Here is a 12,442-nt window from a genome sequence, read left to right as displayed (position 1 = left end):
CTACACCCACTGACTATTCAATAGAAAAAAGAAGGAGAAGAAGGAAAATTGGGTTAACTTTCTGGTATTTAGTTTGCAGATATGTCAGCAGGCCACCTTCTCTACTTGGCAGGATCACGATGTATTAAGAATCCTTTTGTCCACCAGGAAGACAAATTTCCTGTTTGTCTTGCATTTAGATGCAACAACATCATCCTAAAGAGATGCCCCTGACGTGTAAGAGCAGAAAGGAGTGATCCCTTTCTTCCTTATCCTAAGGCTCACGGCCAACACCCCTATAACAAAAGACAGGTTAACAAGAGAAAAGCATGACAAATTTATTTGATCACAGTTTTACATGACACAGGAGCCTTCAGAATGAAGACCCACAGATACAGGGAAAACTGGACAGCAGTATAGAACTGTGGTTGGACAAAAAGGGCAGCAACTCATGTTCGCAGGCTGAGGGGAAAACCCAGCAAGGCCTGTCTGTTCAGATCCGTGTTGGCCTCTCCGTGCAGTACTCCTTCCTCCAGGCATCGGGGACAGGACTCCTCTGGAATGCGGGTCTGGATTTCTTTACGGCCCACTGTTACACAGAAAGGCAGCGGGGAAGTTACAGTGGTATTTCTAGGCTTTCTGGCTGGCTTTGGGGAGAGAAGAGTCTGGTTTCCACGAGCTGCTTTGGGGAAGAAGGATTCTCACTTCTATGGCTTGCCCCCGGGGAGAATGATGGGTGACAGAAGAGACAGGAGGGCAGGAGAAGGTCAGAGAGAGAGACTTTGCTTCTGAGGCCTTCACCTTGGGGCATGGATTTCTGAGCCCCAACAGACCTGGACAGAAAAATCCAGGACACAAAGATAGTGGCTTGGACACAGCTGCCTGCATTTACACTTAACCTGTCTGCGATGTAAACACTTTCCTCTTTCCCTCCAGATGGGTCAAGGGGAAGGACACTTCAGGGTTGAAACGCAGGAATACCAGATTGGAGCAAACACTTTTAAAAAGCAGAGTTATAAAATCTGGACAACATCAAAACAAGCAGCCCCAGCATGCATCCCGACGGCTGTTGTTGTTGGTTGGAGAATGAGCCCAGCAGTCAGGCTTGCAACCCACTTCGAATATGGACCAGGGTTCTGACACAGATCCTGGTTCACATCACGCTGGGCCTTGTGGCCAAACACGTGTGTTTTCTCTATAGGGCCTTGAAGAAAGGCTGGCGGTGCGCATGAGATAGGAGTATATTAAGTTCCTGGCTGCTCGGGGCACTACGGGAAGATTACTGGGCTGTGATATGGGCCAGCACTCAGATTCCCTGCGGTGGGACACAGAGGGCGGGTTTGTGCTGCTGGCGTGGAGCACCGACAAGCCTGTGGAGAACCTGTTACAATAAACACGACAGGCATCCTGGGAGTAAGCTCAGGGCATTTGGGAAGTGCAGAAGGACACGCACCCCCGCTGGAGGGGTGCACCTTTGAAGTCAGCTGGATCAAGGAAAGGCCTGCCCTGAAGGCTGGTCACTTGCAGAGGTAAACTCCCCTCTTTGACTTCTGGCCAAGGTTTGTGCTGAGCTGGCTGCAGCCGCTCTCAGCCTCGCTCCGGGCAGGTCGGGCAGCCTCGGGCCCGCCTGCCTGCAGGATCATGCCCACCACCGTGGACGATGTCCTGGAGCATGGAGGGGAGTTTCATTTTTTCCAGAAGCAAATGTTTTTCCTCTTGGCTCTGCTCTCGGCTACCTTCACGCCCATCTACGTGGGCATCGTCTTCCTGGGCTTCACCCCTGACCACCGCTGCCGGAGCCCCGGAGTGGCTGAGCTGAGTCTGCGCTGCGGCTGGAGTCCTGCAGAGGAACTGAACTACACGGTGCCCGGCCCAGGACCTGCGGGCGAGGCCTCCCCAAGACAGTGTGGGCGCTACGAGGTGGACTGGAACCAGAGCGCCTTTGGCTGCGTGGACCCCCTGGCCAGCTTGGACACCAACAGGAGCCGCCTGCCACTGGGCCCCTGCCGGGAAGGCTGGGTGTACGAGACGCCTGGCTCCTCCATCGTCACCGAGGTAAGAGAGTGAGCTCAGAGCTCAGATGGAGAAGCAAATGGAGATTTTCTCAAGGAAGCAACCAGGGAAGGCCCGGCTCTTATAAACCCTGCCTGGACATGCTCTTTGGCCTGCATGTATCTTACAAAATCCTAGTTCCCAAATGAAAACATGCAGCTTCTAATTTGTCTGGAGAATAACTGGATTAGTTAAAACGTCTTCAGATGCTGACAATAATGATTCTAGTTTGTGCATGCCCCAGCAATAAGGAACAGGCCAAAGGATATTAGGACTCCTGGAAATGTTGCCAAGATAGGGAATATTGTGGATCCTCCTCTTTCTCTGGAAGCCTTGCCTCCCCCTCTATTCCTCCATCACACAGATGCCCACACGCACCTGAAAGCCTATGGAACTCACCTGAACTGTTCCTGACTGTGTGATAGGATGTGCTTTTCTCTCGATAACTATTTTTTCTCTTTAATTTCCTCGAAGTGTTCATATAAAATCATTTGGGGCTGGAGATCATGCTATGGCACTATTATTTTCTTAGAAACTACAGATGACATCAAAAGCTATTTGTGAAGCCTCATTCCAATAAATATAATAGAAAAAAAAGACAAAAAAATGGAGCTTGCTTTTATTGAAAGCAAAGCAAAATAGGGGAATTAAATTATCCTGAAAATACTGAGAGAGCCAGTTGCCTAGTTTAATTTAAAATGACTGCTTGGACAATAGGAAGATATTCTGTGTGAACAGATGGGTAGGTAGAGTCTAATTTGAAGGGTCTAAAGTGGTCAGATAGTTACAGGAAATGTGGCAGCTCATGGGCTTCACACCACAAACTCTCCAAGGCTCTCTCGCATGGCCAATCTCATTGCTTCCTACAGAGATGAGGAAACTGAGGCCCCAAACAGAGAAGAGTTTTTCCCCAGGCCACACAGTGAGTGACTTAGCAGGGTTAGCCCTAAAAGATGGGTCTCCTGACCTGGTCCAGCACCTGCTCCACCCGACCACCTCCTCTTATTCCAAATAAGAGCAAATGCAGCAGCCTTCAGCAGTCACTCCTAATCCCTTTTTTATTAAACAGACAGCAGGGAGATGCTAAATGGCCCAACCTCCTGGTGCCGGCATTGTATCATGTCCACACACCTATCTGCATGTTCATTGAAATTAGAAAGGAAAAAATAAATTTGTCTATAAGTAATTACCTAGTTTCAGCTGATTTAGCCAATGATATAGTTTTAGCTTAATGACAAATTGCCAGATGGAAGGGCAAGCCTTTTTGTTGTGTAAAGAAAACTGAGGCTGGGCACAGTGGCTCACACCTATAATGCCAGCATTTTGGGAGGCTGAGGTGTGAGGATCGCATGAGCCCAGGAGGTCGAGGCTGCAGTGAGCCATGATCACCACTGTACTCCAGCCTGGGTGATAGAGCAAGACCCTGACTCACAAAAAAAAAAGAGAGAGAGAGAAGAAGAAGAAAATTGGCATGATCAAGAAACAATGGCTTATTGCCACTTAACTACACAGTTCAATTCAAGGAATATTTAATGAGTACCCTAGCTGAGTTATGTCCAACAGGATTCTAACGGGATTTCATTTCCTTTCTCTCCCAACTTGGAACACATCTCCCCTGCTGGCAGTTTAACCTGGTATGTGCCAACTCCTGGATGTTGGACCTATTCCAGGCATCAGTGAATGTAGGATTCTTTTTCGGCTCTATGAGTATCGGCTACATAGCAGACAGGTAGGTTGAATCACCTGTGGTGGAATTTAAACAATCCCAAAGGTTTGGCAAACACTCAGATGCACCTGCCCCTGCTTGAATCCCATCCTTTCCCAAGCACACAGACCGCAATCTCCTGGCCTTCATGTTGGTGTTTTTACAATCTTAAATTTCTTCTGCTCCTTGGATAACCATGACCAATGTCTTTATTTTCAAATTCTCTGGGGTCATAGACAGATGTTTCAACATTACACGGGAAATCTTCCATGTGGGCTATGCAGAAGCTTCAAGTCAGAAGGGAGAGTAACAGATGATCTCATCCCTTTTGTAATTCCCAATTCAATTTTTGGCCTCATCACCATCCACCTGGCCATCAGCCGTCAGGGCCTCTGAGCTCAATCTTATCCTCTGCTTGTCTCACATATGCTAGGAGCCCCCAGCACCAGGCCTGATGTAGAATCTCCCTAATACCTGTGGGATTGCAAGAGTCCTGAATTGGGTTCCTGGGGCCATATGTGACTATATGTGTGGAAGCCATAACTTAAAGAAAGGGAAACAGGGTCTGTCTACAACAAGAGGGGTAAATGTCCACCTCTGCAATGTCATTGTCCCTGGAGAGATGACAAGAGGCCTCTCTGATGAGTCTGTGTCTTCAGCAATCTAGTAGTCAGTGTTTGTACGAATCAAGCTACTGCTATATCTCTTACTTATCCAGCATTTTGGAATCCCATGCTCACTGTGCTGCAAGTTTCTTACAACATGCAGCTTTGCTCTCTTGATGACCAATGAGACATTTTTAGAAGTCCTCAAAAGGAAAAGGAACCAAAAAGTTTGCTTCATAGTTGATAGACACTTTAGATAACTTGGCCATCAGGGCTAATTATTTAATATTCATAACACTGTTTATTGAGTGTTTTCCTTGGCCAGGCACTGTGTTCAACATTGTGGGTAATAGTATTCCCCTTAATCAGCAATCACCTAGTGAGACAGTGATACATAACTATAGATTATTATATATAATACACAAACATATAATTTTATCTAGATATAAATATATAATTATGAATTTACATGTAAAATATAAATAAGTAACTGAAATAAATGGTAAAGTCAATGCATTTTAGCTTGTTGCCCTCCCATGCCATCCCCAACTACATCTATGATATAATCCAAACCTGTGAGTATAATGTTAAATGCAAGTAGAACATTTTCTCTGATTATATTATATTTTTAGGCTGAATTAAAACTTGCAAATGTGTTAAAGATGAATAATGATGGCTTAATATATCACACCCCCAAGGCATAGGCACTTCACAGGGGCCTGGGGCCCAACTGGCAGCAGAAGGGAAGAGGGATAAAAGTGGAGGCACAGGCCACGTGCACCTCATCGATCACCCACGGTTATTCATTGTCTCCTCAGCTGCCCTGACAAGGCTCTTCCTGGGGCTTTCTGCGGGAGGCTTGCAAGGTGAAAGGGAAGGTCATTTGTTTTTATTTTTATTGCTGCAGAATTGAGGATGATTCTTTAAAGATGACCCATTAAGTCAGGAGAGACACATTAACAAGGGGAGGTCCAGAGTCCACCTCGCACCCCTGGGCAGCTCTGGCCCTGCAGGCATTCACTTTCTCTGCACTCCCTCCTCCACCATCAGGTAGAGGTGCTAACACTCACTCCCTGACAGGCTGTGAGTAAACAGGTGACTCAATCTTTAACCTTGCTCAGTGGGTTAAGAAATTAGTTAATTATTCGCATCCCACTCAACAAGTAGGAGATTGGTTATAAATCCCTATTGACAGTGCATTCCTGTGTTATAAGCCCCAGTCAATTATCCACCTTCTTAGATGATCTCATTATTTTGTTCCTATTGTTGAAATCCCCTCTGTCAAGGTAAGTACTCATTATTCTTCCCCCGAAGGCTGTCTCCATGCCTCAACTTCTTTTTCTTACACCATCTGAAGCTTGGCTGGTCATTGCCCTTCTTCTGTTCGGTGCCTGCATGCAGGAGTGAGAAGCCTAGCCTAAAGAAATGAGAAAGCAATTTGTTTTTTGCATAGTTAATGCCTACAATTTTCAGATTTTATACAATGGGACGAGAATGTCATGGATCCCCATTGTATTCACAGATTAAGCCAACTTTAAATAAAACACATTGTCTTCCATGAATAATTTAAAAAAAAAACAGTAAGGCATTATGAAAAGATTGTAAATAAGACTAAGAGTGGACCCAATAATATACCCGTAACTTCCTAATCAATAATTTTGAGTATCACCTGAGACAAAAAAGCAATTCCTCACTAATCCCAGGGTTTTTTAAATTCTAACAAGCAGCAATTATAAATACTATATTTTTTATTTTTTTTATTTTTTGAGACAGAGTCTCACTCTATCACCCAGGCGGGAGTGCAGTGGTGCAATCTCGGCTCACTGCAACCTCTGCCTCCTGGGTTCAAGCGATTCTCCTGCCTCAGCCTCCTGAGTAGCTGGGATTACAGGCGCCCACCACCATGCCCAACTAATTTTTGTATTTTTAGTAGAGACAGGGTTTCACCATGTTGGCCAGGTTGATCTCGAACTCCTGACCTTAGGTGATCTGCCCTCCTTGACCTCCCAAAGTGCTGGGATTACAGGCATGAACCACTGCACCTGGCCATAAGTGCTATATTTAGTGTGTCATGCTTGTAAATGCTTAACAACTAGTTCTCTGGGAGGGAAAGCCCCAGTTTGTAGTGTTTATTGATTGCTCTGGTGTAAATATACCCACTGTGGTTCACTTCAGCCTACAAAAATAACATCACAGGACATAGAGTTGGCTAGAATTGTGCACCATTACACAGCATTTCCACCATGCAGATAGAGTAGATGTAAATAACCTCACAAGCACAGATGGCCAAATATAGTAAAATCATTGGAAAGTGATGTTTTGCATATTACACTTGCTTTCAATATAATTTAGTTGTAAATGTATATAATTTAATTTTTAATAATGGTTATGCTAACAATTAGCTTGCAAATTTTCTGCAAGTCTGATCATTAGCTCTTAAGAACCAGCACCCTACTTTTATATGTTGCGATGGAACTAGATAGAAGTGAGCTAGGAGGAGGGACTTGACTCTGGAGGCAGGGCTTGGACACTGGACCAAATTGAGGACTAGCTAAAACAGGTCCCAGGCAGGAGCAGCTTTCCATAAGACATGCCCACCAGTGCACCATGTCAGTTTACTATTGCCATGGCAACATGGCAATCACCACCCCCTTTTAATGGCAATGACTCTACAACCCAGAAGTTACCACCCTTTTCTTAGAAATTTCTGCATAAGCCACCCCTTAATTTGCATACAATTAAAAGTGGGTTGCGTATAATTAAATTTATAATGTAAATTAATTTGTGTATAATTAAACATAAATATGAGTACAGAAGAGCCTCCTCTGACCTGCTATTCCAGATGCACTGCCTGTGGAATTGCCCTGCTCCACAAGGAGCAGAGGTGCTGCTGCTATACATTGCAGCTTCAATAAAAATGGCTATTTAACAACACCAGCTTGCCCTTGAATTCTTTCCTGGGCAAAGCCAAGAACCCTCCCAGGCTAAGCCCCAATTTTGTGCTTGCCTGTCCTGCATCAAAAGCAGAACTAAAGTCCCAGTGGGTTGCAGTCAAACTTACCCAACTACATGGGATCTTCCAAAACACGTTCACCAGTGATTACTGTGTGCTAGTCATTTTACTGGGCATCCTCATTTGTTATATTTCATTTAGGATCACAAAAGCCTTTTAAAGTAGATTTCATTATCGATAATTTACAATGGATGAAGAAACTGAGGCTCCATGAAATTAAAGCACTGCTTCCCAAATGTTAAGGTGCATATAAATCTCCTGGGGATCTTGTTAAAATTCAGATTCTAATCCAGCAGATCTGGGTGGGCCTGAAATTCTGTATTTCTAACTAGCTCCCAGGTGATGCTGTTCCCAAGCCCATGCTAATAGTCCTCAGCCACATTCTGAGTCACAAGTAGCTAAAAGACTTACCAAGCCAGCAGTATGGGGAGTCCACCCTTCCTCTCCTGTTTCTTCTGATTGTTTTTCATTTAACCATTTAAATAGCCCTGCTGAAGGGTAGGAGGAGTCTCAGACCTCTATCCCAGATTCCCCAAATTTATTCTAGCCATGCCTTATTATTGTTTTAAGTAGCATTGCTTCCCTATGTGGAACATGTCTCCAGTGAAGTTTTTCCACATCATGGATTTGATTTTCTTGCTCTGAGTTTCAAATGATGAATATTCCCTCTCATCACCTAAAAGATTTTGTCCATCTACATGGGGCACTACTGTGGTGTTCTATTGTGTGCCTGAAGCAGTTTTGAAAGTTGAAGAAGTACCATTTGAGTCAATGTTTATAGATTATATACTCTTTGAGGGTAAAGGAAGGGGTTTGGGTAGGAAAATGTGGGAAGAAATGCTAAAAAATTAAGTTGAGATATGACTTTGGAAGGCTTTGAATTAGAGGTCAAGAGGTTGTATATTTACAGTGGGGAGCCCTTGACTGAGAATTAAGAAATTACATGGTTACCTAGGTGATGGGTTGATAGGTACAGCAAACCACCATGGCACACATTTCCCTATGTGACAAACCTGCACATCCTGCACATGTACCCCAGAACTAAAAATAAAAATTTTTTTTAATGAAATTACATGGTCAAAACAGAGTTTTAAGACTTAAGAAATTTACTAGTTAATACTAATTACCAATGTGACTGCTTAACCTTTAAATTTCATATTTAAAATATTACCCTTCCAAAATAATTATTAATAATGTGGATTATTTTGAAATGGTTAGTATTTGACACCTTCACTAGAATATAGTTGCATAATAATAAAGCATCAATTAAACAATGTTTATCCACCATTAAAAGGAGCAATCCTGATAACAAAAAGCCATCCTTCCAATTGAAGTGGAAAAACAAAGATTAAATAAACATTGTTTTCTATGAAGAATTTTTTTAAATATCCACTAAGTGGATTAGGGTGTCTTTTACAAGAAAACCAGGACATGGTGAAAATAACAGTATTGGGCCCCAGGCCAACTCTCTGAGCTGAGCCAGGTTTGCAAACAGAAGGAAAAAAGGAAGGAAGGGGTCGGAGGCAGGCTGTGTGCCAAGCTCCTTACCTCTAATATCTCACTTAATCCTCTTTTCAGCTGGGTCAGATGGGTCTTTTCCAGATGAAGACACTGAATATGGTTGAATAGGTTGCCCAACATCACAGTAAGTAGGAAGGTCATGATTAAACCCAGGTTACCAATTGTTTTCCTCTATTCTGTGTACTGGGACAACTTTCCAAATCCCTAAACTGAATAAACCTGAGTCTCCCAAATCTGATGTGTGGAAGCTGTCTTCCCAGGATGCTCCAAACAGAGGCCCCCATAGGATAGTAACATGTGTGGCACCAAAGACAATTTTCACAAAGCCTAAAAGCACCGTTGAAAAAGAAAGGGGGTATATACTGAACATTGAATTTTGTTTTCAAAGTGAAAACATTCTTGGGTTGATAGTTGGTTGAAACCGTTAGTGCAAAGGCCGTGGCTCACATGGTGATGTAAGACCTAGATAGGACCATAGGTATTCAGCACGGGATGGCCTGGATGAATTACTCTTTCCCTGAATACCTGCCACAGTGTGGGACTGAGAAAGTACTTGAACCCTGGGGTGAATGGGGCTTCTCATGCTGAAAACTTACACATAGTGTGCTGATGAAAAGTGCTACCTGGACCTGGAAGCACAGATTCCCTTTGTGGCTATCAGTCTGTGCCTCTTGGATTTATAAAATTTAAAGTTAACCTCTAACTTTGTTTAGATTTCCATAACTTCCATGCATTTTCTAGAATTTTCACAAATCAAAATTAATTTGATTCCCTCTCTTTGTTTTTCTTCCTGCAGGTTTGGCCGTAAGCTCTGCCTCCTAACTACAGTCCTAATAAATGCTGCAGCTGGAGTTCTCATGGCCATTTCCCCAACCTATACATGGATGTTAATTTTTCGCTTAATCCAAGGACTGGTCAGCAAAGCAGGCTGGTTAATAGGCTACATCCTGAGTAAGAATGTTTGTGCTTGCAGCTGTGAGAACAAAGCAACCTCGCTGCCAAAATACAGTCAGGTGGGGGGTGGCATGCAGAAAAAGGGACCCAGCTTCAAGACAATATTGAGAGATTTTTTTATTGCTATAACAAAAGAATTTCTAAAAGCGTATCAACTCATTCAGCATTCCTCCTTATAAACTAAAAAAATGAAGGCAGAAACAAGGGTAAACATAATGCCACCCAGATTCTTATACAACTTTTTTGGAATTTTTGTTTTCTGTACCCTGGAGTATTGTGTGGAAAGAAAATTCATCCTACCAGACCTATTCATAAAGAAGAATCAGTGATGAGAGATATAGTAGATTTATAAAGGACTTTAATACTTTGCAAAAATCTATTCTAGTAAACTACAATTATCCTCAACTTAGACACAAGGAAACTGAAAACACACGTACTGTAGTCAACCTAGGTTACTCAGCCAGCCGTTTTTAGGACCAGGAATATAACTTACATCCTATTCCTTAGTAGCCAGAGTTACAGTTAAGTTGCATATACTATAAGAGAATATTTGACTTCTAACAGCATAGCATCTTTATAGCAATATTCTCACTATGGCTGATATCAATGGATTGAACCACCAGCTTGTAAAATTCCCCAGCATGTAAAACCAGTTCCTGCAAGCCAGCACTAGCTGATTCTAGCCCTCTGCTAAGTTACCAAGTCATTTATACAAATGAACAAATAGGACTTGCAAGATAAATGTTAAACCCATGTAAGAGAACAAGTTATACTCAGGTGTTCATTTACATAAAAATCATCTACGGTCTAAATTTAATGTTTGATTCATTTGTTCAGGTCTTGAGTTACTACTCTAGGTCAAAATCTTGCATGTATCTGAAATACAATTGCATCATGAAAATTATAAATCAAATGTGTTTGCTTATGTTGGCAGGCCTTTCATCCCATCTACAATGGGACTATAAGATTTATTAATTGGTAAAACAGCAATAGTTATAACAAAATGAAAACCAAAAAACACTTAAAAATATTCAGAGAGTTGTATAGAATATTCTAGAATTTGTCTATATTTTTGAGGTTGGCATTCTAGTTTCCTGATAGCTGGACAGCCAACTCATTATTGTATTGAATTGCATTAACCATTTGAATTCTCTCTGCAGTTACAGAATTTGTTGGGCGGAGATATCGGAGAACAGTGGGGATTTTTTACCAAGTTGCCTATACAGTTGGGCTCCTGGTGCTAGCTGGGGTGGCTTACGCACTTCCTCACTGGAGGTGGTTGCAGTTCACAGTTACTCTGCCCAACTTCTTCTTCTTGCTCTATTACTGGTAAGTCCATTCGGAATAAAAAGGAAATAAATCAAAGTATGTTATTTTGCTAAGAAGTCTACCTTCCTTAATGCACACTATCTTTCTGATTCTGAGATTGCTTTCACTCTCCAGACCCATTTCACAAAGAGCCCAATTCCATGTTTCAGGAATAAAAACCACAAGCTTCACCTCTCTGTCTGTAAATCAAGTGTCCTTTCTCTTTGGGCTTAAAGTTTTTGTGACTTGGATCTTATATTTCCACATTATTTATATGGTGTTTAAATTAGCTTCTAGCAGCTGTTGTACAATTTGGACGGTAGACCCTTTGAAGAGACTGAAAATATCACTATTACTATTCTCTCCCCACTCAGAGGAACCTTTAGGGTGGAGAAAGCAGAGCATGGCACTTGTGTCACCATTTCCCAATACTCATGCCCAAGGCAGACATCCCCAGTGAATCACAGTGTTCTTCATCACAGATAAGGCCAACACGACACTCCAGACAGACCATACCAATCAAAAAGAGTTACCAAGGCAAGTAAAATATATTTGTCATCCCTGCCCAAGGGAAACACATAGGAAATACCAGAAACTATTAGAAACCCCTAATGTGAGATTATCTGAAATAAAGCAAAGGGGATACTGGATTATCAGACCAAATCTCTCTCCCATGCCACAATCCATTTATTTAGTTTCTCCTGGATTTACCCACTTGTTCTTCCCATGGCTGTCTTGCCTAAGAATTAAACATCTCAACTCTTTCCCGGAAGCCTGTTTCTTATCCAAAAGCCAATAAAACTCTGTGTTTTACCAGCTCAGACTGCAGTGACAAAATACCATGTACCGGGTACTTAAAAACATATTTCCCATAGTTCTGGAGGCTGGGAAGTCTAAGATCCAGGTGCTGGCAGATTTGTTCCTGATGGGAGCCCACTTCCTGGCTTGCAGACATCCCACTTGTGGGCCCTCACATGGTGGAGAAAAAATAACACTCTAGTCTCTCTTCCTTTTCTTATAAGGACATCTGGGGGCCCCACTCTCCAGACCTCAGCTAAACTTAATTACCTCCCACAGGCCCCAACTCCAAACTGCACACTGGGGGTGAGGGCATCAGTGCATGCGCTTCAGCGGGGACAGAAACATTGAGTCCATTATACCCTGAGAGTGACCCTTCCTGCTCTCTCCATTATACTTCCACAAAAACATCCATTCCAAATTCCTTTTAAGCCCTGCCTCTTAGAGCAACTTCTCTCCCAGAGTGATGATCTCAACTGGGGCCTTCCTACATTTACACCACAACTG

At 42.8% G+C, this 12,442-nt stretch overlaps 1 protein-coding gene across 1 annotated transcript in view; it reads left to right on the top strand.

The window, feature by feature from the left end:
* The first annotated feature begins 664 nt into the window (after nucleotides 1-664).
* Nucleotides 665-12,442, top strand: part of SLC22A2 (solute carrier family 22 member 2) — a 47,123-nt gene continuing 35,345 nt past the window's right edge. The window contains exons 1-4 of the mRNA XM_054493121.2: nucleotides 665-2,034; nucleotides 3,657-3,760; nucleotides 9,672-9,826; nucleotides 10,990-11,158. Of these exons, the coding sequence (XP_054349096.2) occupies nucleotides 1,621-2,034; nucleotides 3,657-3,760; nucleotides 9,672-9,826; nucleotides 10,990-11,158 (842 nt within the window). The 5' untranslated portion in view covers nucleotides 665-1,620. The remainder of the gene's footprint in view (nucleotides 2,035-3,656; nucleotides 3,761-9,671; nucleotides 9,827-10,989; nucleotides 11,159-12,442) is intronic.

Source organism: Pongo pygmaeus, chromosome 5 (assembly GCF_028885625.2).
Source record: "Pongo pygmaeus isolate AG05252 chromosome 5, NHGRI_mPonPyg2-v2.0_pri, whole genome shotgun sequence".
NCBI lineage: Eukaryota > Metazoa > Chordata > Mammalia > Primates > Hominidae > Pongo > Pongo pygmaeus.
This window is presented reverse-complemented; position numbering and strand designations above follow the sequence as displayed.